The sequence below is a fragment of the Copadichromis virginalis genome, linkage group LG9 (genome assembly GCF_057382275.1).
Source record: "Copadichromis virginalis isolate Kocher_CV1m ecotype Utaka linkage group LG9, C_Virginalis_male_GT1.1, whole genome shotgun sequence".
NCBI classification, from domain to species: Eukaryota; Metazoa; Chordata; class Actinopteri; order Cichliformes; family Cichlidae; genus Copadichromis; species Copadichromis virginalis.
Genome location: NC_140626.1, coordinates 28,043,367 through 28,064,674, shown reverse-complemented (window position 1 = coordinate 28,064,674; position 21,308 = coordinate 28,043,367). Strand labels below are relative to the sequence as shown.

The 21,308-nt window shown below is 44.2% G+C and overlaps 1 protein-coding gene across 1 annotated transcript; it reads left to right on the top strand.

The window, feature by feature from the left end:
- The first annotated feature begins 5,127 nt into the window (after window positions 1-5,127).
- skida1 (SKI/DACH domain containing 1) lies at window positions 5,128-11,060 on the top strand. The gene has a single exon (XM_085468587.1). It carries the CDS (start codon window positions 5,430-5,432, stop codon window positions 7,947-7,949), a length of 2,520 nt encoding a protein of 839 aa, XP_085324713.1. The 5' UTR covers window positions 5,128-5,429; the 3' UTR covers window positions 7,950-11,060.
- Window positions 11,061-21,308: the final 10,248 nt, after the last annotated feature.

Sequence of the window (21,308 nt, the reverse complement as noted above, 5' to 3'; positions counted from 1 at the left end):
TTAACTGCGAGCGCTAACGGTGTTTACGTCAAATTGGAGATATAGGTTTGGCCCCATTATTTATGTATTTTTTATATTAAAGACAAGTTAACCTGTATCAACTGTTTTAAAGACAAAGCGGTGACTTAGCTGCACATGCGCCGCGTGCTCTCTGTCCCCTCAAACGTGCGCTGGATTCGAGCATCCTTGAATTCATAAATTGCGCGCAATCAGCTATCAGTCAAACTATCATTACAAAGAGCTTTAGTTAATGTTATTCACCCGTAGTGGCCTAATAAATGCATCATTAAATTTAAGTGAGCCTCGTAGTCATTTAGGAAGTAATTATGGGCTATATGGCAATTTTATAGATATTTGGAATGATATTGTGTATGACAATGTGCATGTGGGGTTAAGGCAGGGCTGTCACATGTACCATCTGTATCTTTTTCCAGAGGACTCCAGAGGCTAACTGGCTGTTTGTGTGAATAGTCATTAGGTATTGGGGCTGCTACTGAGTTAATATACACGACTGGGGGGGAGAAAAGCGTGAATACACACCAAAAGTGACATGAACACATGCAGCACGCTTTCAGAACCATCGGTGTGTACCCCAGGTCTCCTCTATCTTGTGCGAGTAGCACAGGGGCCCAGGAAAAAAATACAAACAGTTCCAACACGGCGGGGTGAAAGGTGAAGAGAACCCTCCCCCCATCACTGTCCGCACATACTTCAGGCTCGGATTGCATGTAAAATCACATTCTCCCTCAGTGGTGGTAGTGGTGGTGGTGTTGGGGGTGGTGGAGAGGAATTCATTGTTTTGGCATGGGGCAGTGGGTTTGTGTCATTAAAAAAAAGGTCTACGCGCTTACAAGTGCCTAAGCGTCCTTGACCAAATGTCTCCGTAAAACTCAATGCAGAGAAAGTGAGATGGAGCTGCAGGAGGCGGCGCGGTTGCTTTGATGAGTGTTATTTTTTTAAAGCAGAAGAAGAAGAAAGAAAACGGATTACATAAAGTGTAAATTTTTATTTTCATTAATTATATGTTGAATTGAAATCACACACACAATTAATAATAAACCAGTCACGTGAAAAGTAGAGCAAAACACCGGGATGCAGACGTCATCACATGTGTTTATTGATTATATCTGATAAGTGAGTAAAGTCCTTACCCATAATCGGTCCCGTTAAGCCTTGGACGTCCACGATGAAGTGACAAATGCAAAATATTATTGCTTAAAGCTTATTTAGTATTAACAACTGAAAAGGTTTAAAACGTCGTCTTAAAAATTATCTATATTTCACTTTGGAAAAGAAATAAAAGCTACGCCATCATTGGAATCTAGATCACAAGGTCGCTCACTCCCAATATGTCTTAAATATGTCCTACAGTTTACAGACCTATTATAACTCACCACATACAGCTCAGTTACAATGGCAATGCTAACCATGAGCCTTAACTGTGAGATTTAATCACGATCATTTCCCCACGCCTCCTCAGCACACAGAGGGGCTGCTGCATAGAAACCTTCACCGTACTTGAGAACTCTCTCCAGGCCACTCGGTCTTGCTTCCTCCCGCTGGTCCCCGGCCGACATCCAGGCGCAGTGGAGGGGGGAATAAGTGCCCTGTGGCATCTGTGCATGACAAAAGAGCCCCTGCTCTTAATTGGAAATACTCAGATTGGGGCAGATCTATACACACGCGGTAATACATTTAAATTTGTTTCATTAATTATTTGAATGTTGACTTGTTGTTAGATGTCTCCAAACTGACACTTTGGGGCGGTTAAGACATGAGGAGATGAAAATCCACCGACAGAGGTGCTGCAAATTTATCCCGAGGCTTTACAGATGGTGTGAAAGTGCTTTTATATATTTATTTAAAAATTATTATTTCTGATCATATTTAATACTCGCAGTTTAATAAATAATAACAAAAGATATAATTATAATAATAATACACCGATATAGGTGTGTGTGTGTGTGTGTGTGTGTGTGTGTGTGTGTGTGTGTGTGTGTGTGTGTGTGTGTGTGTGTGTGTGTGTGTGTGTGTGTCATTTTTACATTACTATATAGATGACGTGCCTGTGACAAAACCACAACTCTTTACAAATAAAGTGAGTAAAATCCGCGTGGTTGTTATCTCAAAAACTAACACACCAGTCTCTGTGCGTAACTGCAGGATGGATTTCCGCTGCAGACCAGTCACATTCAGGGAAAAGCAACAAAACAAAGAGGATCGCTATGGAGCTTACGCAAGTTTGAATTGCTTGCGTTTTACGTGAGAACCTTTGGCTATAAGGGATTAGAGGAAGTAGAAAAAATAACAACAAGGGTCTAGTGTGCCAAATAAAAGTAAACCCGGGTTGTCCAAAGGACAAGGCGTGCAGATGTCAGAATGTCTGATGAATCAAGCCTCGACTATCCATTCTTTCCTGCGTCTCCCTAGGCCGGCCACGGTGCACAGTGTCTCGGGGATGTGAGCTATTCCCCGGGGACCCGGACTTCAGCGAGCCCTCTCCTATCCCCCTACCACCCACCCCCACCCCTCCCTTCACATCCGTGAAGCTCCTCATGTTGCATGTATTAATGCTGTCATAGATAATCAGCAAGTATGAACACGTCAACGTGCGTATGTTGCATCTAAAGCAACCGCAAGGGTGCAGGTCAAATGACCCCCGTGCAGTGGAGCTGGACTTAAGGGAGCTAAAGAGATCGCGGGGGCTTCCAGTAAGACCCATTTTCAGTTATAGTTGCACAAAGGTATACACACAAAGACGGTTGCGTTGAGTTGCTCATCAGCGCACCAGCTAATATCCACATGCAATTGGTGCATTTAATGACAGCCTTCTGTGACTTATTAAACTAAAATATAGCCGACTTTATATGTACCCCCCCCCCCCCCGCGTGCGCGCACACGCACACACACACAGAGGGTATTATATTTTTGATTATCTCCGTGGCTGTATTTCGCACAGTCGGTGTAATGCAAGCTATGAAATTAAAAAGGAGCAAACATCTTTTAACACGCACGATCTTGTTCCTGAGTCCAGCAGCACTACGTTGGTGGTTACGCACCACAGTCCCGGTCCTGCAGGGATATTGTGGATATGATGTTCTTAATCATTCGGATATTTAAAGATCTATAATAACAACGCCTACACATGTGACACGCCGTTTGATGTAACACACTGGTAACATCGATGCTATTCAGCGCGCAGTGACAAGCCAGCAAATAAGCAAATAGGCTTAATATTTATGGAAACGAGTATGCCCAGTGCTGAGTTTGACCCCACCGCGCTGCAGCACCGGCAGCAGGAGCAGGAGGAACTGGTCACAAGGGACTCACGTGTTTTATAGATCACAAAGATGGAATATAACCCGGGGACTATTGGAGAAAAAAATATGGCTCAGGGGCGAACATAATAGTCAGTCCATTCAGGCTAACTGTGGCCCGTTGCTATTTCAAACAATTAGTCCGTACTACACGGTCACATTATTTGGTAAACCCGCGTGTGTGTGTGTGTGTGTGTGTGTGTGTGTGTGTGTGTGTGTGTGTGTGTTTGGGCGGGGGTCCCATATCTGTGGCCGTGTGCGTGGAAAAAAGGTGTGCCGTTCTCAGATCCGCGGTGTTTTATGTAGTTCTGCGCGTGCATGCGCGTTCATTCTAATGAATTCTAACGTTCGAGTTTGTGCGCGTATTTGCGTTTTTGACGTGCGTAAAGACAAACTGTGTATACTGTGCATTTTACAAGAAATACAAAGAAATCTCTTGAAACAAAAGGTGTTCGTTTTTTAATGAATAATCTCACAAAAGTCAGGGTGCACGCCCTCCCGCTCAGATAAGCTACTTGTTGATGGAAACATAACCAAAGCACATATTCGTGACGCAACAGCCTATTGCGTATTTTATGCAATTTATAGAATGATATATTTAATAAGTGCTTCTATGTGCCTTGTTGAAAAACTAATTAAAATGGATCCGGTTTTTGAAGAGTTATTATCAGTGTTAATATTACAAGGATTCTTATTTATGCAGAAAATCATGTTGGAAAAGCAGCCCCGACCTGGCACTGTGATCACACTCAAAAATCACGGTTCACATTTAAACACGGTACAATTTCACAGGAATTGCGTGACTCCGCAAAATTCACACACACGCAGCTTAGACGGTTTAAATGGCTTCTGAAACGCTGGGAGCGCCGGTTCGTTTATTACGGTATCACCAGGCGGATGGACGCGAGCCTATGTGGTCTCAGCTGATAAGTAGGTCAGTCTATAGAAGGCCTACAACCTTGGGGAAGAAAAATCAGGAGAAAAGGCTCGAGCACGCTAAAGCAGTTAAGTTTGATGTTTACTGGTCAGGGGGGAAAGCAGTGAGGGGGGGGGGGGAAAGAGGCAAATTTCTTTGTTTAAGCAGCACGTCCGTAACGCACATCAGCCCGACTAAAATAGCACGTGCTGACTGGAGTCATTTTTACCAACATGCAATCGATTGCATGCTACGGTTACATACATTCTGATGACGACCGCGGGGGGAATTAGCACGACACATCCCGTCCTGTCATGACTATTTTCCGGTTCGGACTACTTACACCGGCTCTACACAAACTCTGCACTGGGCTGGATTTTCTGCAGCTCTTTATTTAGCTATCGAGGAAAAAATTGTCACAACAGCATTATTTACTCAGACGGCGGAGACTGTGGGCACAGTTGTAAACTATTGTAATAGCAGGGTGCTGGAGGGGTAGGTGGGCGGGTGGGTGGGGATGGAATATCCATTTTTATTGCATCACCTGTCAGCGGCGTCCAATGGGCGTCGACTCCAGGGGCATTAATTGATGAAGGTGTCTCCAGACAGCCCCCCCCCCCCCCCCTCTCTCTCTCTCTCTCCCTGTCATTTTATTTGTGGCTCAACCAGCATCCAGAATAGCAGCTGCATTTTAGCTCTTTCTGTTTCTCTCTGGATCTGATTCTCTCTCTCTCTCTCTCATTCTGCTTTCCCCCACCCTCACAACACCCTCTCTCCCTCCCTTTCTGTCGCTCTCCCTCCCTCTCTCTCTCTTCTAGCTATTTTATCCCTCTGGCTGAGGCAGTGGTGTACACCTACCCCTCGTCCTGCTGCCGACCAGAGGGGAGTGGAGTCGGCAGAGGCAGGTAGCAGCCCCGGCTTGGTGGACGCATCCGTCGCATTCCTCCACCACCATGCCGGACCCGGGGCAAGAAGCAAGGAGTGGATGCTGTCGGCTCATTCAATCTATTAGACAGGGGCAGCTCCATTTAACTCCGCATGTCAAAGTTTGCATTTTCATTACGCAGCAGTGTGGCTGGATTATAGGTGTGAGCAGGATGCCTTAAGCTCGCTAACCTATGCCACTCACTGGTGAATCCACAGTATATTGAGGCTGACTACATGGAGTAATAGATTCTAGTGGATACACACAAATCATGGGAGACCTGGAGTGTGGCTTTGAGGAAATGCAAGGAGTGAGGCTGGGATACCTGCTCATCCAAGGCAAGCAAATGTTTGCTTTGTCCCAGGTCTTCACCGACCTGCTGAAGAACATCCCTCGGACCACGGTGCACAAGCGCATGGACTACCTGAAAGTGAAGAAGCACCAGTGCGACCTGGAAGAGCTACGGAAGCTCAAAGCAATAAACTCTATAGCTTTCCACGCCGCCAAATGCACTCTCATATCGCGGGAGGACGTGGAGGCTCTGTATTTCTCCTGCAAGACGGAGCGGGTGTTGAAGTCCAACAAAAGGAAAGCGAAAGCGGCGTGCTCCCCCGGGGATGAGGACGAGTCCTCGGGGTTCCTCCGTGCTGACGGCGAGCTGTGGAGGGAAAAAGTTTGGTTTAGTTTGCAGCACGGCGTCCCGGAGACTCTCACACTCCACGGCAAAGTGGGCAGGAAGAAGGAGCTGACTCCTTGCCTTACCGACTCCAAACTACCTCAGTTTTATCACAAAACGCACGGACGGGATTGCCGTTCGGCGACCAAGTCCAGTTACAAACACTTTAAAAACTATGAAACAGCGAAAATAACAGGGAACCGCGTCACTTTGAGCCAAAGGCACTCGTTTTTCCGGAGCGCGGTGAGCCGGCAGCCGGTGGTGCTTCAGTCCGCCATAGCTGCTCAGTCCAGGCTCTCTCGCTCAGCCGGCGACCTACTTCACAAAAGGAAGAGGAGGCGCGAGGGGGGCGGCGGGAGGGACAGCGCGAGGCACTCGTGGAGCAGAAGCAGGCACGCGCACCACCACGCACCGCCGGTGCTGCTCGTGCAACCCAAATCGTCTGGAAGTCACGGGACTTCTTTCGGTGCTTTTCACCTCGGTCCAGATTTTTATCTCGACCCCCGACCCCACCACCATCACCACCACCAACATCATCATCATCACCACCACCACCACCACGAGCCAACTTTCCCGGAGAGTTACAGCAGCGACACCGAGTCCAGCACCTACTCGGAACGGGCTTACCCCGACTGGGACCTCGGCTCTGGCTTTTCCACCAGCAGCAACTCCGCCAGTTCGGAAGAAGAAGAGGACGGCGAGGAAGAAGATGACACTCAGTCGGAGAGTTCAGAGGTCAGCTCAGAGGAGGAGGAGGAGGAAGAGAGCTCCTCTCAGTCCGACTCCAGCTCAGTTTCGAGCCGTGTTTCGGTTCAGAGCATCCGATTCAGACGGGCGCGGGTCGGATCGCTTGCCAAAAGTCTCAACACCAGCAAAGCACCTTTGGTCCTGCAGCCTACGTTTCACTACAACAACCCAGTGCAGCACGAAAAAGAGCACAAGACCCTCGGACATGTTGCTGCTTCGCAATCACGGGACAGGAGACAGGACAAACTTCAGAAATGTGAATTCACATGCAGAGAGACAGAGCAGGACTCGGGACCCTCGCAGCCCCAAAACTTTAACTCAGCTTCTGTGGGGGAGAGCTTTTTCAGCGAGTCTAAAAGGGAAAATCTGAACCAGGCCGACACTGTGGATGAGCTCATCACATATTCACTGGGACCCAATCGGAATAAGGCCTCTCACCCTTCACGCAGGACACAGGGGCATCCCATCAAATGCCCCCCGGGACTGAGGGCTCAGTATGACCACAGTAAAGAGGCCAAGCAGACCCAGAAATTTGTGGACAGGAGGGATGCGAAAGCGATCGCCAGCCCAAGTCTGCCCACTGCACTGAAAAAAATAAAGACCGAGTCAGAGGAGCCCTCTGTGACCGCCACCTCCTCTTCGGACAGGACAGCCAGGACGCCGCCGTTCAGTCTCCACAATGTGAAAGTTAAAGTGGAGGATAGCTGTGATGAGTATGAATACCAGAGCCAGGCCACTGTAGCTAAATGCAAAGGAGATAAAACAGAGAGCAACAATGGCCACTACCCCAGCGGAGCCATAAAACAAGGAGATTTTTCCAACAGTGGGATTAAAGCCACAGAGAAGAGCCCCGATGTGGCCCTCAGGTCCCCCTGTGGTCCTCAGGAATGCAGAAGTAGTCAAGACGCCCCGTGTATCGAGGAGGGGGAGCACAGGCACAAAAACTGCAGGGCTCCGGTGCAGGGGAGTAAGAAACCCAGAGTTTCCAGGACGCAAACAAAACAAAACCTATCCAGGGTCCACAAGGCTGCCTCTTCTTCTTCGTCGTCGTCCTCCTCCTCTTCTTCTTATTCTTCTTGTTCTCGTCCCGTGGGGCGCGAGGAGGCATCCACGGAGGATTTACCGAGCAGACGCAAACGCAGCAACGTGAACACTGTAGCATCGCCGGCAAAAATGCCTTTCAGCCTAATGGCAAATTTCCCATCCCCGCCGTCGCTGATTGTTGGCAGCGACGGGGATTTGTGCCCCGCTTACTCCCTGAACTCGCTGAGGGGCCCCGGGCCTCCCCCTCCGTCCCACCCCGTGTGGAGGTGGCAGCCAGGCGGCCAGATTCTCCCTCCCCCACACGTTCACAGAACTAGGAAATAGACGGCGGAGCTGTTTTTTAAAGCAAAAAAAAGCCCTGAAAAAGCCCTCACCATTTCCAACCCAAACGTAGCCCGAGTCTTAACCTGTGCGCACCGAAATGCTCGCAACTTTATCGGTGTTGTTTCTTTTCTGTCCCCCCTTTTCTCTCCTGAGAATGGATTTACATTCCGCTTTGTTTTCAAGCTCGATCGAGGAAAACCTACAAGATTCCCCCCTTTTCGGAGCCTCTGAAAACGCCCACAGGACTGTGAGACACCGCTCGTGGATATAAGATTTAAAAAAAAACTTGTGTTAAAATAAGCTATCCTAAGCAATATCTATTCTCAATGGTGTGTTCACGCGACTGTGTGTGTGTGTGTGTGTGTGTGTGTGTGTGTGTGTGTGTGTGTGTGTGTGTGTGTGTGTGTGTGTGTGTGTGTGTGTGAACTCGAATGTTTCTTGTTCGCTTTTCTAATTTGCTCGACCTGTTGGATTGTATAGTGCCGGGTTTCAGTGGTTTGTGCTTTGTCTGAAAGAAGGAAGGGGGGGTAAAAAAAATCACAGCATTCCTTGGGACGAGGCTACTTTAAAAAAGAAAAAAAAACTTGCTAGGATTGAGGAGTAAACTTGACTGAGCAAATCATAAAATAATAATAATTATAATAATATAAAAATCAGGGTTTCCCATTCTGTGCCACTTGGCATATTTTATATATATCAGCGCTGTCTTTCCTCTGGCGTGCTAACCAGCTTGGCCACAAACATCCATGTGCCCAAATATTCAGTTTCAGACATGTATACAAGAAAAGCTCAGTTAATGTCTGGTCATATGCTCACGGTTAAGCCTTTATTAGATTTGACATAAATTTATTCTCGGTGGTTGTGGGATTTCTTTTATTATTATTGTTGTTGGTGTTATTATTTAAAATGATTATTTTTCTAAGGGTGGTTGTATTCTGGTTTTCAGTCATGTTTTTATTTCTGCGGACTATTTCCTGGTTTGCAAGCGTGTGACTGCACATACGCAGGCCCAAACACAACGCGGGCCTTGTATACAGACAATCAAAAAAAAAAAAAAAACATAAAGAATTTTTTTTTGAATGAATAAGCCTCCTTTATGAGGTCTCACGACAGACTCGACAGATTTGTGTCCCTCTAGGTCCATGTGGCCTCGGCTTCCTCTGGACGCAATAAGAAGTTGTGCCGGGGAGAGTGTGCGCGTGGTGAACATGTAAATAATTCAAGAAAATATAAAATGCAGACAAAATGGGATGTGATTTAGTGATAACGGGAGGGAGGGGGAGTGTAGGGGGAGGCACCAAGAAAGAAAAGAAAAACGAAAAAAAAAAATCTGCGTGAAAACACCTTCTAGCCACTAATAAGAAACAATGCGACCAAGCACATGAGAGGGGCTTAAATGCATTGCATTTTGAATGTGTTTAGGTTGTTTTTCAGCTTTAGGGATTTCTAACAAACGTGAAATTACGCGCGAGAGCTGTTGATGCAAAAAGGGAAAGCCCCCACTGCCGGAAGATTGACTGTTTGATTTGAGGTTAAATATTTTATTATTTACAATTCAGCCATGTGCGGCCGAACCATCCAAATGCTGATTTTCTCATCCCTCATTCTCAGTCTCGTTGTTCTTAAAGATGAAAGAAAAACACAGTTCTTTACTATCATTGGCTGCCTTCCTTATAGGGAAGGCAGAAATGCAATCAGGTTCTCTGAAATCTCGCTTCCTTTTTATTTCCTAAACGCATCATCATCATCATCATCTCACCGTTCTGAATGTAGCCTCTTTTTTTTAATATGGCCGCTCTCGGCGTAGTAGCAGGCTATCCCAGACCTGTTTAATGTAGCCCCCACCCATAGCAGTACCAACTCAGACTCAAGCCTACACGCCTTTAAATCAAGTGGTCGAGAAGCACCTACACGTATAGGCATTTTAAGTGAATGTGTGGATGTTTTTAATGGCAGTTGCAGGACGCGCTCTGCTAATTGGTGTGCTTTTCTGTCCACGACAAAGAGAGGCCCCAGCTTATAGGGTGAGCCAGATCACAACAAACCCAAAGCCCCGTGAATGATGTCAGCCTCCTCCACAAGCACAGCAAAGGGCGCATTCATTCAGAGGATTGAAGAAACTATGTAATACGTGATTGTATAGAGAGAGAGAGAGTGGGGGGGGGAGAGAGAGAAGAAAAAATGTACAAAAAGTGCGTTTCACTCTGCCTGCACCATTGTGGATACATGTGGTAGATGTTTAGCCATGTGATTAAAGCGCCACTCTGACTGAACTCACCGTGAGCCTTATGTCTGAGGCTGGGAGAGACAATTCGGACCTGAACTCATATCCCCTACAAGCTTGTAAAAAAACTGAAACGAAAAAATGGCTAGTTTAGAAGCTACACAACACGAGCTCGTGTTTGTGCAAGCTAGCAGTAAAAGGGGGGGGGTTGCGATGGGTTTGGAGTGTAGTGGTGATGTTGGTGTCGATGGTGGAGGAGGGGTGGTGGTGTAGCTGTGTTGCAAGAGTGAAGCTTTCAACCTTTAATCCGCATGTCAAAAGCATAGGTTGCACGGCATAGGAGGAAGAGGAATCGCCTGCGCCGTGGAGTTGCGCTGGCTTTAGGCCCCCCTCTCCTGACGCACCAGCCTATTCTCACAGTGCACGGCTGAGGGGGGGCGGAGGTGGTTAGAATGGCCTGTTGGGAGGGCCTTTCCACCGTTAAGACAAACAGCTCTCTGACAGTGACGCTATCAATGTAAACAATTGCATCGCACAGCAACTACAAGCTTCATGCTCTCTCCCTCCATACTCCTCCTGTTACCCACTTCACTGCCCTCCATTCATTTACTTTTTGATTTTTACTTTTAAATTTTTTTTCTTTGGATACAATACTTGAGGTCAGGTTTTTTGACACGGAATTTGAAGTCACTGGTTGTTTATATGAAACTGAATATTTATTTTTGTGAATTTTATGGGGTTTCCTGTATATTGATTGATTTTTTTCATTCTTCTTGTGAATATACATGAGAAAACTGCACTCGAAATAGAAACTTGAACGGTGGATTTCTGAAGCACTTTCCCTTTCTTCTTTTTTAAATGATAAAGCATTCATTAAACGGGACTGAGTGTAATTGTCGGACTCCTTCTCCTTCTTTTGAGATGGGTAATCGTTTTTTGTTTTGGTGTGTGTGTGTGTGTGTGTGTGTGTGTGTGTGTGTGTGTGTGTGTGTGTGTGTGTGTGTGTGTGTGTGTGTGTGTGTGTGTGTGATGAGAGAGTTCTAAATGCCATTAAAGAATGGTATTTAAAATACATAAAGATTGCCACTTATTTTATATATGGAAAGCAGCTCCGTTTCACCTTTAATATTTCTTTACGTGACCTTGTTATAAAATATCCACAGCCTCTTAGTGTATTCTAAATTGCTCATCCAAGTCTCCCATTAGTTAAAAATCAATAAATAAATAGATAAAAAAGACAGATAGGTGGGTATTCCTTGGGCAAGACTTTAAGGTTAGAAGGGAATTGACCCCAAATAGATCTACAGTGTCGTTATCTCCATAATGTGGGCATCGTAATAGTACTGGCGATGGCTAAGGGCAAATTTCCTTCAAAGAAGGCCACATGTTGTGCCTTTAGTTTGGTTAAGCTCTTACAGTAGTAAGGGATTCCCTTTCCGGTGGATTTTAGAGGGATGTGGGACGGGAGAAGTGGTAGGCCTCCGGTGTCTGCAATAACAACAAGAGGCAAACCGCAGACATTTACGCATGCAGCATTTCCAACCGCTGCGCGTGAGATGGTTCAATATATATATATATATATATATATATATATATATATATATATATATATATATATATATATATATATATATATATATATATATATATATGGGGGAAAAACCAATAAAACAACTAACAATTTAACACCATGCTGTTACCAAAGGGAATGAAAATAGAAACCCTGCTAAAACTCCGAGTCTCCAACTTTTAAGTGCAGTGTGACGTATTTGACGCGATGTTTCCCTGAGTAATGGCACTCTGCGATATAATGTCCAGGCCAAAGTCGCAAGGAAGTTAGGGGGAACCGGGGCTAGCAGGCTTTCTGGCCCGGCCAGTTGGGCTTCTGCCGCCAAAGCCCGGAGGGGCGATACTGGGAGTAGAGACAGGCCATTATGCTGTTGCTGCTGCTGGCATTTCAGGGTTAAATTCCTGCGCGGATTGGGAATCACTAGACTGTAACTTCTATAGAATAACAATAGAAACCATACATGAAAAGAACAAAACCAGCCTCAATACAATAAGTGTTTCCTTTAGAGGGAAAAAAAAGGAAGAAGGAAAAGAAAACAATTGTTTCCCCAAAGCTGGACTAATACACTCCAAATTATATTTGTCTTTGGCTGCTTGTTCGGGAAACGAAGTTATGGGTAGTGTTGAAAGAAACATGGCGCGTTGTAGGGTCAGCACTTTGCATTGATCTTTGAGACAATTAAATACATTAAAAGCTGTCAGGAGGTTTTTATGTGGAATCTCTCAACTGTAAAACATTTGCCTGCCACTCCTCTCGTTCAAGGTCGCTCAAGAATGGCAAAATGTGTAGATGTGAAATATTAATAAGGACAAACAGTCGATTTGAAGTTTAGAAGTTTGGTGGAAACTTGGAGAAAATGTGAAAATAAGTGTTTGTTGTAGGATTGCAGTTCACAGATGATTTGTGAGCAGCTCTCTCTCTCTCTCTCTCTCTCTCTCTCTCTCTCTCTCAGTTTCTCTCTCTCACCCTTTCTCGCTCTCTGTGAGTGAATGAATCTGTGACATGTGTTTTGTGTGAAAGCGGGAGAGTCTCAGGGAGCAAAGGAGCCCTCGGAAAAGACTCTGCAGGATAGAACCGCTTCAAACTTCGGTGAAAGCAAGAGACTGCAAGCGCATTCTTTGCTCTTCTGGAAATGCACCATGCACCGGAGAACTGCTGGTGCTGCCGGTGCACGCGCACGGCGATGACCTGCTGCCACGGATAACGGTGAAACGGTTAATGCAAAAAAGTAAACACTGTTAACTCCAGCAGTGGAAAAACCTGAAGATTAAACAATAACAAAAAAACTTTTAATAAAATGACAAAAGTTGTGCTTCTTTTTTTTTTTTTGGGGGGGGGGGGGGAGGAAATGGACGATAAACACTTTTCATTTGATGCTCAGTGATGCAGTAGATCCGTATATCACACGGAGTCTAAACACACGCTGCAAGACACTGAACAGCGTCATCGTTTAGATTATCATAGCAGTACAGTCTGCGCTATGCTTTGGGCTTCTGATAACACTGAAGGCTTTACAGTCTCTCTCTCTCTCTGTGTGTGTGTGTGTGTGTGTGTGTGTGTGTGTGTATTCTCTTAAACCACACTGTTACGCAGTATAGAGGGAGTGAATGCAATAATCAGAGCCAATAGGAAGAAATGATTATTCTTATTAATATTCAGGTCTGTGATATCACAATAAATGCTTCATTTGTTAACTGTTGTGAAGCACCACGTGTTACTACCACGGACTCCCCGCGTAAGTTTCTACTTTATGGGTAAAAACCAAGTTTCTCCGTCTAAAAAGTCGTGGTTTGAGATGGCTTCCCATGACCACCACAGCTTTTTTCTTTTGATTTGTAAAAGTCAGATACAAGCAACTGCTTGTATCTGTAGCAACTTGAAATAGGATGATGACCAAAGAAAGCCTTATGTTCCAGGATTTCTTGAAATCCCTACTTGCATATATGCTTAGATATTCCTATTTAGATATATAACTATATACAACTGTATCACCTCAGCACAACTCCCACAATCTTTCTGTTTACCACTCTTGGTAATCCCCCTCCCTTTTTTAGCGACAGCTTAATTATTAGTATGGCTAGAAATTAAAACTCCCACAAACTAAAATCAATTAGTACAAAGGTCAGAAGTTCTTACATTATTAATACTAAAAAAATAAGTTTAAAAAACAAAAAAACACTTCATCAGCTTTTCTCGGCGTTCAGACAGCTGAACTGTGTGTGTGTGTGTGTGTGTGTGTGTGTGTGTGTGTGTGTGTGTGTCTTCTGCATGATATTCCCCTTCATTAACATCTCCCCCATTCCTTTCAATTGAACCGCGAACGTGTCTTAACGCGAAGGAGGAAACAGCGCTGCCTCTCTCGGGGGTTTGCCTGGGATCCCACTGCACAGACCCGGGATCAGAGAAGAAGACAGCGGCCTGTGTGGGGAAGAGATGGGAAGTAAATTGCTGCAACTTTATTATTATTATTATTATTATTATTATTATTATTATTATTATTATTATTATTATTATTATTATTATTATTATTATTATAATAAGCCGTATAAATTAAATTTAAATGCTCCTGACTTAATGACCGAGCCTGAAGCGCTGGAAGCAAGTTTCGAAAAGACACAAGGACAGTCGAAAGAGCTGGAGTCTGGTGGATTTCCCTGGCCAGGGGGACTGGTGGGTGGGTGGGTGATGGAGAGGAGGTCGGGGAAAAGCAGCGCCAGAGGGCTTCTGCTCCGTCATGGAGCTCAACTCCATTTGTAAGGGCTTTTCTGGGGACAGGAGAGACAGAGTCAGCCCAGTGCTGAACTTTTAACGCACAATCCAATCAGTTATCAACGAAGCAATGACGTGCGCTGACCTCGAGTCACAGCTATGAACCAAGATGGGACCGAGAGTGTTAGGAAGTCTGATCAGAAACAGTCCTGTTGTACTTCATCAATTATAAAGTTTTCCCTCCCCTAGTTGGCCTATAGCTCTGCTTACACCATATTCTTAATGTTAGTTTTTTTAAATGAATAGTTCATTAAGGTTTAACTGATCATTCACGAAACTACGCGAAGAATTTAAAGTGTCTTTTCTTCTTCTGATTTCTGTGGAGACAATTTTGGTCGTGAAAAATATGCAAATATTTGGTTTATGGTCACACATTAAAAGGAAAAAGAAAAAAAACAAAGAAAAAGAAAAAACTCCAGCCAGTGTGACAGAAATTCTTGCTTTTCGTTGAAAATAACAATGAAGGTGCCCCTCAGCTAAAAAGGATATCAGGTATACGAACAAATCACCATTCAAGGTCTGAAAGTTGAATTCCAGTTGCTCATTGTCAAAACTTGCCTAATTCCATTACATGAATGATTGAACACGTGTCATGTTGGAGCATGTTAAGGGTATTATTATTATTCTTTTTTATTAATATCATTATTAGTAGTAGTATTTTGCCATGAAACCATGCTCCTGAACAAAATGGATTTAAAGCCCCAGATCAGCTGATTAAAATGTTCCACGCTCTGAAAGCTAATATCTGGACACTGCCCCCTCTATAACAGACGGGTCAGCTGAGAACATTGCACACTATAGAAGGATTTGAACACGGCCACATGCAGCAGTGACCTTTGACCTCTCCCTCCCTCTCCCCTTCATACCAGCGAGTTGGGAACCCAACATTCTGGATAAAAGCCACCAACACAAACAAACACACGCACTTTAATATGCTCACAACACTGATGGGAAAATAAAAGAAAAAAGTCTACCAGTGGCCTGCATGCATTCAGGCCACTGCTTGTTGACTATCGATTATTAGTACGTCAGTGTCATTTCTCTCTGCCTGAGTCGACAGATATCATCGCCAATAGGAGCCTATTTGTCAAACATGAGACAGATGAAGAGCCCGGGCTTTTTCTTCCGTGCTGCAGGGCGCGGAGGAGGCAGAGGACATAACGTGACAAAAGCAGATTTGACTGGATGAGCTTCCTTTCTTCTCCCAGTCAAGTGATTTTTTTCTTTATTGGGCGGTTGAGAAATATAATAGGATGTTTTTTGGAGAGGTGTGAGAGGCAGTGTGGGCCTTTGTCAGGTAAGGTTTCAAGATTCCCCCCCCCCCCCCCCCCCTCTCCAGTTCTTTATATCCAATGAGTATGTGAGGCAACACGGGAAGAAAGAGGGATTCAGTTAGGAATAATTTCTGTGGTTAGTAAGAAGCTTTTCCAAATGTACAAACCAAACTAAGCGGACATATATGTAGTCAATGTATTTTATATTGCTTATTAACACATGCTGTTTGATTATGTTCATTATGACAAGCAGAGACTTTAACTGAACTGCCTTTTCTTCTTTTAGCTTTCCTGACTCTGCCAAGATTTTAATAATTTCTACTGCGTTTTCTTTAATTCCCCCACAGCATATAATAAACAAAATATCAACTTGTTTCTGTTTTCTTTTTGTTGCTTTTTTTATTTTATTTTTTATTTTTTATTTTTTGGTAAATCCTATCAAAGCTAATTTCCTGAACGTTGCTTCTGTTTTCTCAAACACACGAGGATCGCTCCTGGTAATCCAGCTTTGATAAGATCTGTGCCTTACACTGGATCCTCGCTTATGATTTGGCCCGACTGAGGCTTGTTTGCACAACGTAATGTGAGCCTGGGGAGATCTTTCCTCACTAGACCCACAGCGCGCGTCAAATAGCTTTTTAATACGCTTGTTTAACTTCTAACTTTAAACATATGTGCTTCAAAAAGAGGAAACAAGTATTAAATATGAATACATCACTGAGATCTAAAATAAAGCAGGGCTCTGGTTTCCTGCTGCTTAATTGCCTAAATCATTTCTATTTGTGTCACCATTTATTTTTTTGTAATGTATTTGCTTGTTGGTTACTTTCCTGCAGGCACCTGTTCACTCTCACATGTTTGTTCCCAGCACTGCCAGGACTTTATATGCCACGTTTGAACTGTGGACGTGTTTAAAGTGCTGTGCCCGCAAAGACAAGAATCAAATAGTGTTCTGCTTTTCGAATCGCCAGATAAACAGATGTGGGCAGAGAGAAAAAAAATGCAGAAAAAATAAAGACAAAACATCAGCTGATCGGGAAGAGACGGAGGTCCAGTATCTCGTTCATTCATTAATCATCACCAAAACAATCACATGTATTGATATGATGACGTTGGATTTCATTAGATCTTATGAATAAAGTCAGTGTGTACAAAACGCTTAATCATGAATGATCCATCCAATTTACGCCACTGTGTTCGCCTGTATTTAATAGAAAAGAGGTCAACAAGCAGAGTTATAAAAAAAATTCTGTGAAGTAAAAATACACCCCAGTGCTACAGGGGTCATGAATTTTCTCACTTTTTGTGTTTTTCTTGATATTTGTCTATTTATTATTTTTGGTTGATGAGCGAGTCTCTTTACCTCTTGCGCAAAATCATTGCCTTCATCGCTTGATCTGCTCACCTTAGCATGTTTTCACCGACAACATGTCACAGGCCTGACATCATAAATAAATAAGGATCAAATTATCGTCTTTTCCTCCTCTTTTTTTCCTTTGAATCTCTGTCATTTTCTGTGTATATGTGAGCCACTGTGGCTAACATTTAGAAATATTTCACTCAAGCAAACATGGCGAATTGGGGAGCACTGTGGCCACACCTGAGCCCCCTTCAACCTACAACAGGCTGGCTCACAAATTGCTTAATTTAATGAATGATCTGTGGTCTGGTTTCCATTTCAGGAAAATATACTGGCGGGGGGAAATCCTTGACTCAGTCAGGGCAGCGTTCTCAAACTTAAATTGATTAAAAAAGAAAAGGAAAAGAAAAAAGCACAGTTATTGTATCTGTGGCACCCCTGTGAGGGAATGACCACATTAATGTTATTTTGTGTAAAACACTCATGTAATGGGACATTTTTCATTGCTATATGTATTTATCTTCAGTTCTTTAAGAGGATAGAAAATCCATGTAATAGGGATTCATTTTATGTTAGAAAGCAGTAACAAATCTGCTATAACAAAAGTCTCTGGAGTCTGTTGAGTGCAGGCCTTTTTGAATCTTAAAGATTTATAAACTAGAATATTTAATGCAATTTGATGAAAGTCTAGCCAAAATATGGGCTGTCCAGGGTTAATATTCCTCTCTAAAACGAGAAATAAAATGGCTACAAAAAAGGAAGCGCAAAGAACCAGGCAACCACTGTCAGGTCTATATTTGGGAGAACTAAGCAGGAAACATCTTTTAGAGCTAGAAGCAGTGCTTCGACTGTCTCCTCTCACCACACGATAACGTAATACTATTTTTATGAGCTTTGAACACCCGGAAAGAAAGTCTGACATTATCATGGGGTGATCTGCTCTGTTATGCAGTTTTGCGCACTGCCTTCAAATGAATGCGCTCAGTTGTGCGCAAATTTAAAAGAAAAAAGAAAAAAGTGACTGAGTTGTCATCCCTCCTCCTCACCCCTAACCCAACATCACTGAGACACAATCTATTTTCATCATCGCTCCACCTCGAGAGGCTCCAGTCTCCCGGAGTCAGCCGTGCTGTTTTCTCCGCTCCGTGTCCTCCTCGGTGGGGGCGCAAAGCTGCAGCCGCTTAAATAACGCTTCGCCCGTTCAGGAGGACTCTCCGTTACACGGCCGGTCCTCGAGAATATTTCGTTTTCTGATCAAGTGTTAAATGTTTCGCAGAGAAAGGAAGGCACGTGAATAACGAATGAAAAAAAGGGGGGCGGGAGGGTTCCCGATTCACGCGGGTCTACAGCGGGGTATTACGCAGCGTCGCCGCCACTGATTTTTAGGGTTTGGTTCGAAAAATGTGTCTCAGTGTGTGATCAGTGGGGACTCTTGGGTCTTCAGAGGTGCACGAGGAGGAGGAGGGGAGGTGGCCAAAGCATAAAGCATGTAACACGTTTTCGTTGCAGCTTAATTAATTCACGTGAATCAACCCCACTTCGATTTGAAGATCCCAAATTAAGCTTCACCCACGCAGCTGCTTCACTATCACACACAACTCACTCATTAATATAAAGTACCACAGGTTGGGTTTTGTTTTGTTTTGTTGTTTTTTGGGGGGTGGAATAAGATAAGCCAAAAATTAGTTCCGGTTTCTAGGGTTCCACGTGCATGCCTCCGTGATGTGTTAACGGTGCAAAAACTTCTGGGGACCCCTGAGTGACGAGATGAAACGAAATCGCAGAACAAAGTGCGCGTTTTCAGTATGAAAATACTCTGAGAGAAATGTGTTTGATTCCTCCACTCATGGAGAGATGGCACGGTCTGACAGTGCCCCCTGCCGCTAACTTCAAGCTCTGGGAATTTCTCTTAAAGGGGATGTCGAGCAAACCGGAAGAGCTTTTTAAGGTGGACCGGCGGAGTTAGCTACACGGCGCAGACTTGGTTTCCAGCAAAAGGGCTCACGGGCAAAGCTGAACTCCGAAGAGTCACACCGGTTCCGTCGCGGTTTTGCCCTTTTCGGCGTGACAGCTCAGATAAAATAAACCCACTGAGAGGACGCTTTGTCTCGTGTCCGAGCTGACAACCTTGGATTTCTCAAACTTAGCACAAAATTATCACTGCTGGTGAGATTTCATTTAAATTTACCAGTTTAACGCGAAGCATTTGGAATTTATTTCAGTTAACCAAATAATTGGCGAACCTAACCTGAGCAGAGGGGACAGCCTGAGACACCACACAGTTCTCTGTAGTAGGCCTACCTGTCCCCGTGTTTCCATTTTACTTGTGTAATTTAAAATAAAGTTACACGTGTAGCCCACATTAGACTTCGAATCTAATGCTTAATAAGGTTAATATTTGTGTTTTTAAATGTAATCTGGCGTCGAGCGTCGTCTGTCTAACGACCAGTTTCAAGCCGTCTGGCAGGTGATTCAGGGCTGCTCCTTCAGAATAGAAACTAGCGTCTCATTCTCACAATAAAACAATGACATGTGATTACTTTGGAATTCTTTCCTTTGTTTGGAATTCTGGTGACAGAGGAGAAACGAGTCTGGAGACATCCTCTGGATCAGTTCGCTTGAAAAAAAGGGGCTGCTGGGCATCAAATCACTGAAAGGCACTGAGTGTCTAATGGCTCAGTAAATGTTATAACCTGTACGTGAAGCATGTGACCAGGTCGCTTTAGGCCACCTGAGCTTAGTGCAGTTTAATTCAGTGTCAAGCAGAATTCTTATGATCATGGAGCCGGATCGATCCTTGGGAGTAAAACAAAGCAAACACCTGCCGTTCCTCTCTCTCACTGCGGCTTTCCATTTAACGTATCTCAGTTTTCTGCCTTAAAGGCCGCATGATGCTGCTTTGTTGGCCACAAACGAAGCAGCAGTTCAGATCGCTGCAGAGGCTTTATTTGATGCAAGTCTCATAGTCCAGTAAAACACCCAGCCATTGGGTGTCACTGACATGTGACCTTACAGCGCAGCAGACATGCGTTGCTGCATTAAAATCTAACAGTGTTATTATTATTATTTTTGCAACGGGCATTTTGATGCTTCCGAAGCAGCTGCTCTCGTATTTAAATTCAAAAACGTCCTTAAGCTTTGCACAAATTATTAGCAAAGGCAAGTGGGGGATCACTCCATCTTCACACACGCAGGTGCAGGGCACCTGAGCCTTCACCTTTAAATAACTAGAATGGTAACACGCGCCTTAAACTTAGTAATAACAACAATAGCGTTTCCTGCACAGCAACAAAAGGCCGTGATTTTTTTTTCTGTTAGATTCCCGATCATTAACGCGATCTCCCTCCTCCCTCACGTGGTCTTTGACCCATTATTTGCATACAGTTACCCTCTCTGTTCACGCCTCCCAAACACCTTGTATGCACAGTTGCAGGTCTCGGTGCACCTGCTCCTCTCTCCTGTTCTCTCGTTCTCTCCCACTTGAAGCGTCCTCCTCAATCGCAGTTCATCCCGAGTTTCGCTCTATAGTCGAGGCCCGTGTCCGAGCAGTCATGCTCCGCGCTTTTGTCTTCTTTGCACTGCACTCCTTGTCCGCGTTGGCCTCCTCATCAGGTCAGCAGAGTTCACCCTGGTTCATCGGATGCGTCAGCGCGAGCTCTTCCCTCGGATTTCACGGACCCACGGGTGTCGGTGCCCGTGACCTTGACCCGGTAGCCTGCTCTGCACACTGCTTGGATGAGGGGTGAGCTGGTGGAGAAATGCTAAAAGAGCTTTCCGGGTCAGGGGGCATTACAGATGAAGATGAAATGTGGATGCTTGTCTGAAATTGTTTGACAGTGATGACAGTAACAGGTTAAAGAAATATTCAAATTTTTATAGCAGCCTTTTATTATTGCATATTTGAGGCATCATCTGTTGTGTGTAAAAGCACTTAAAAACAAACTCTCAGAAATCTTAATATATTCTCATCCTGAAATAATTTAAGAAATTACAAAAATATTTTTAAATTTATGAATAAAATTTGTGAATAAAAAAAATCCCAATAGCAAATCTCTAATACAAAAAACAAACAAACAAAGAATATATATGTATATATATCAAAAGTGCTGTTTTCAAGAAGATGTAACAGAAATTTAAAGCATCATATATTAGAATACCAACA

What these genes read in the sequence shown, in the direction of transcription:
- skida1 (XM_085468587.1), top strand. Translation starts at nt 5,430, where the DNA reads ATGGGAGACCTGGAGTGTGGCTTTGAGGAAATGCAAGGAGTGAGGCTG.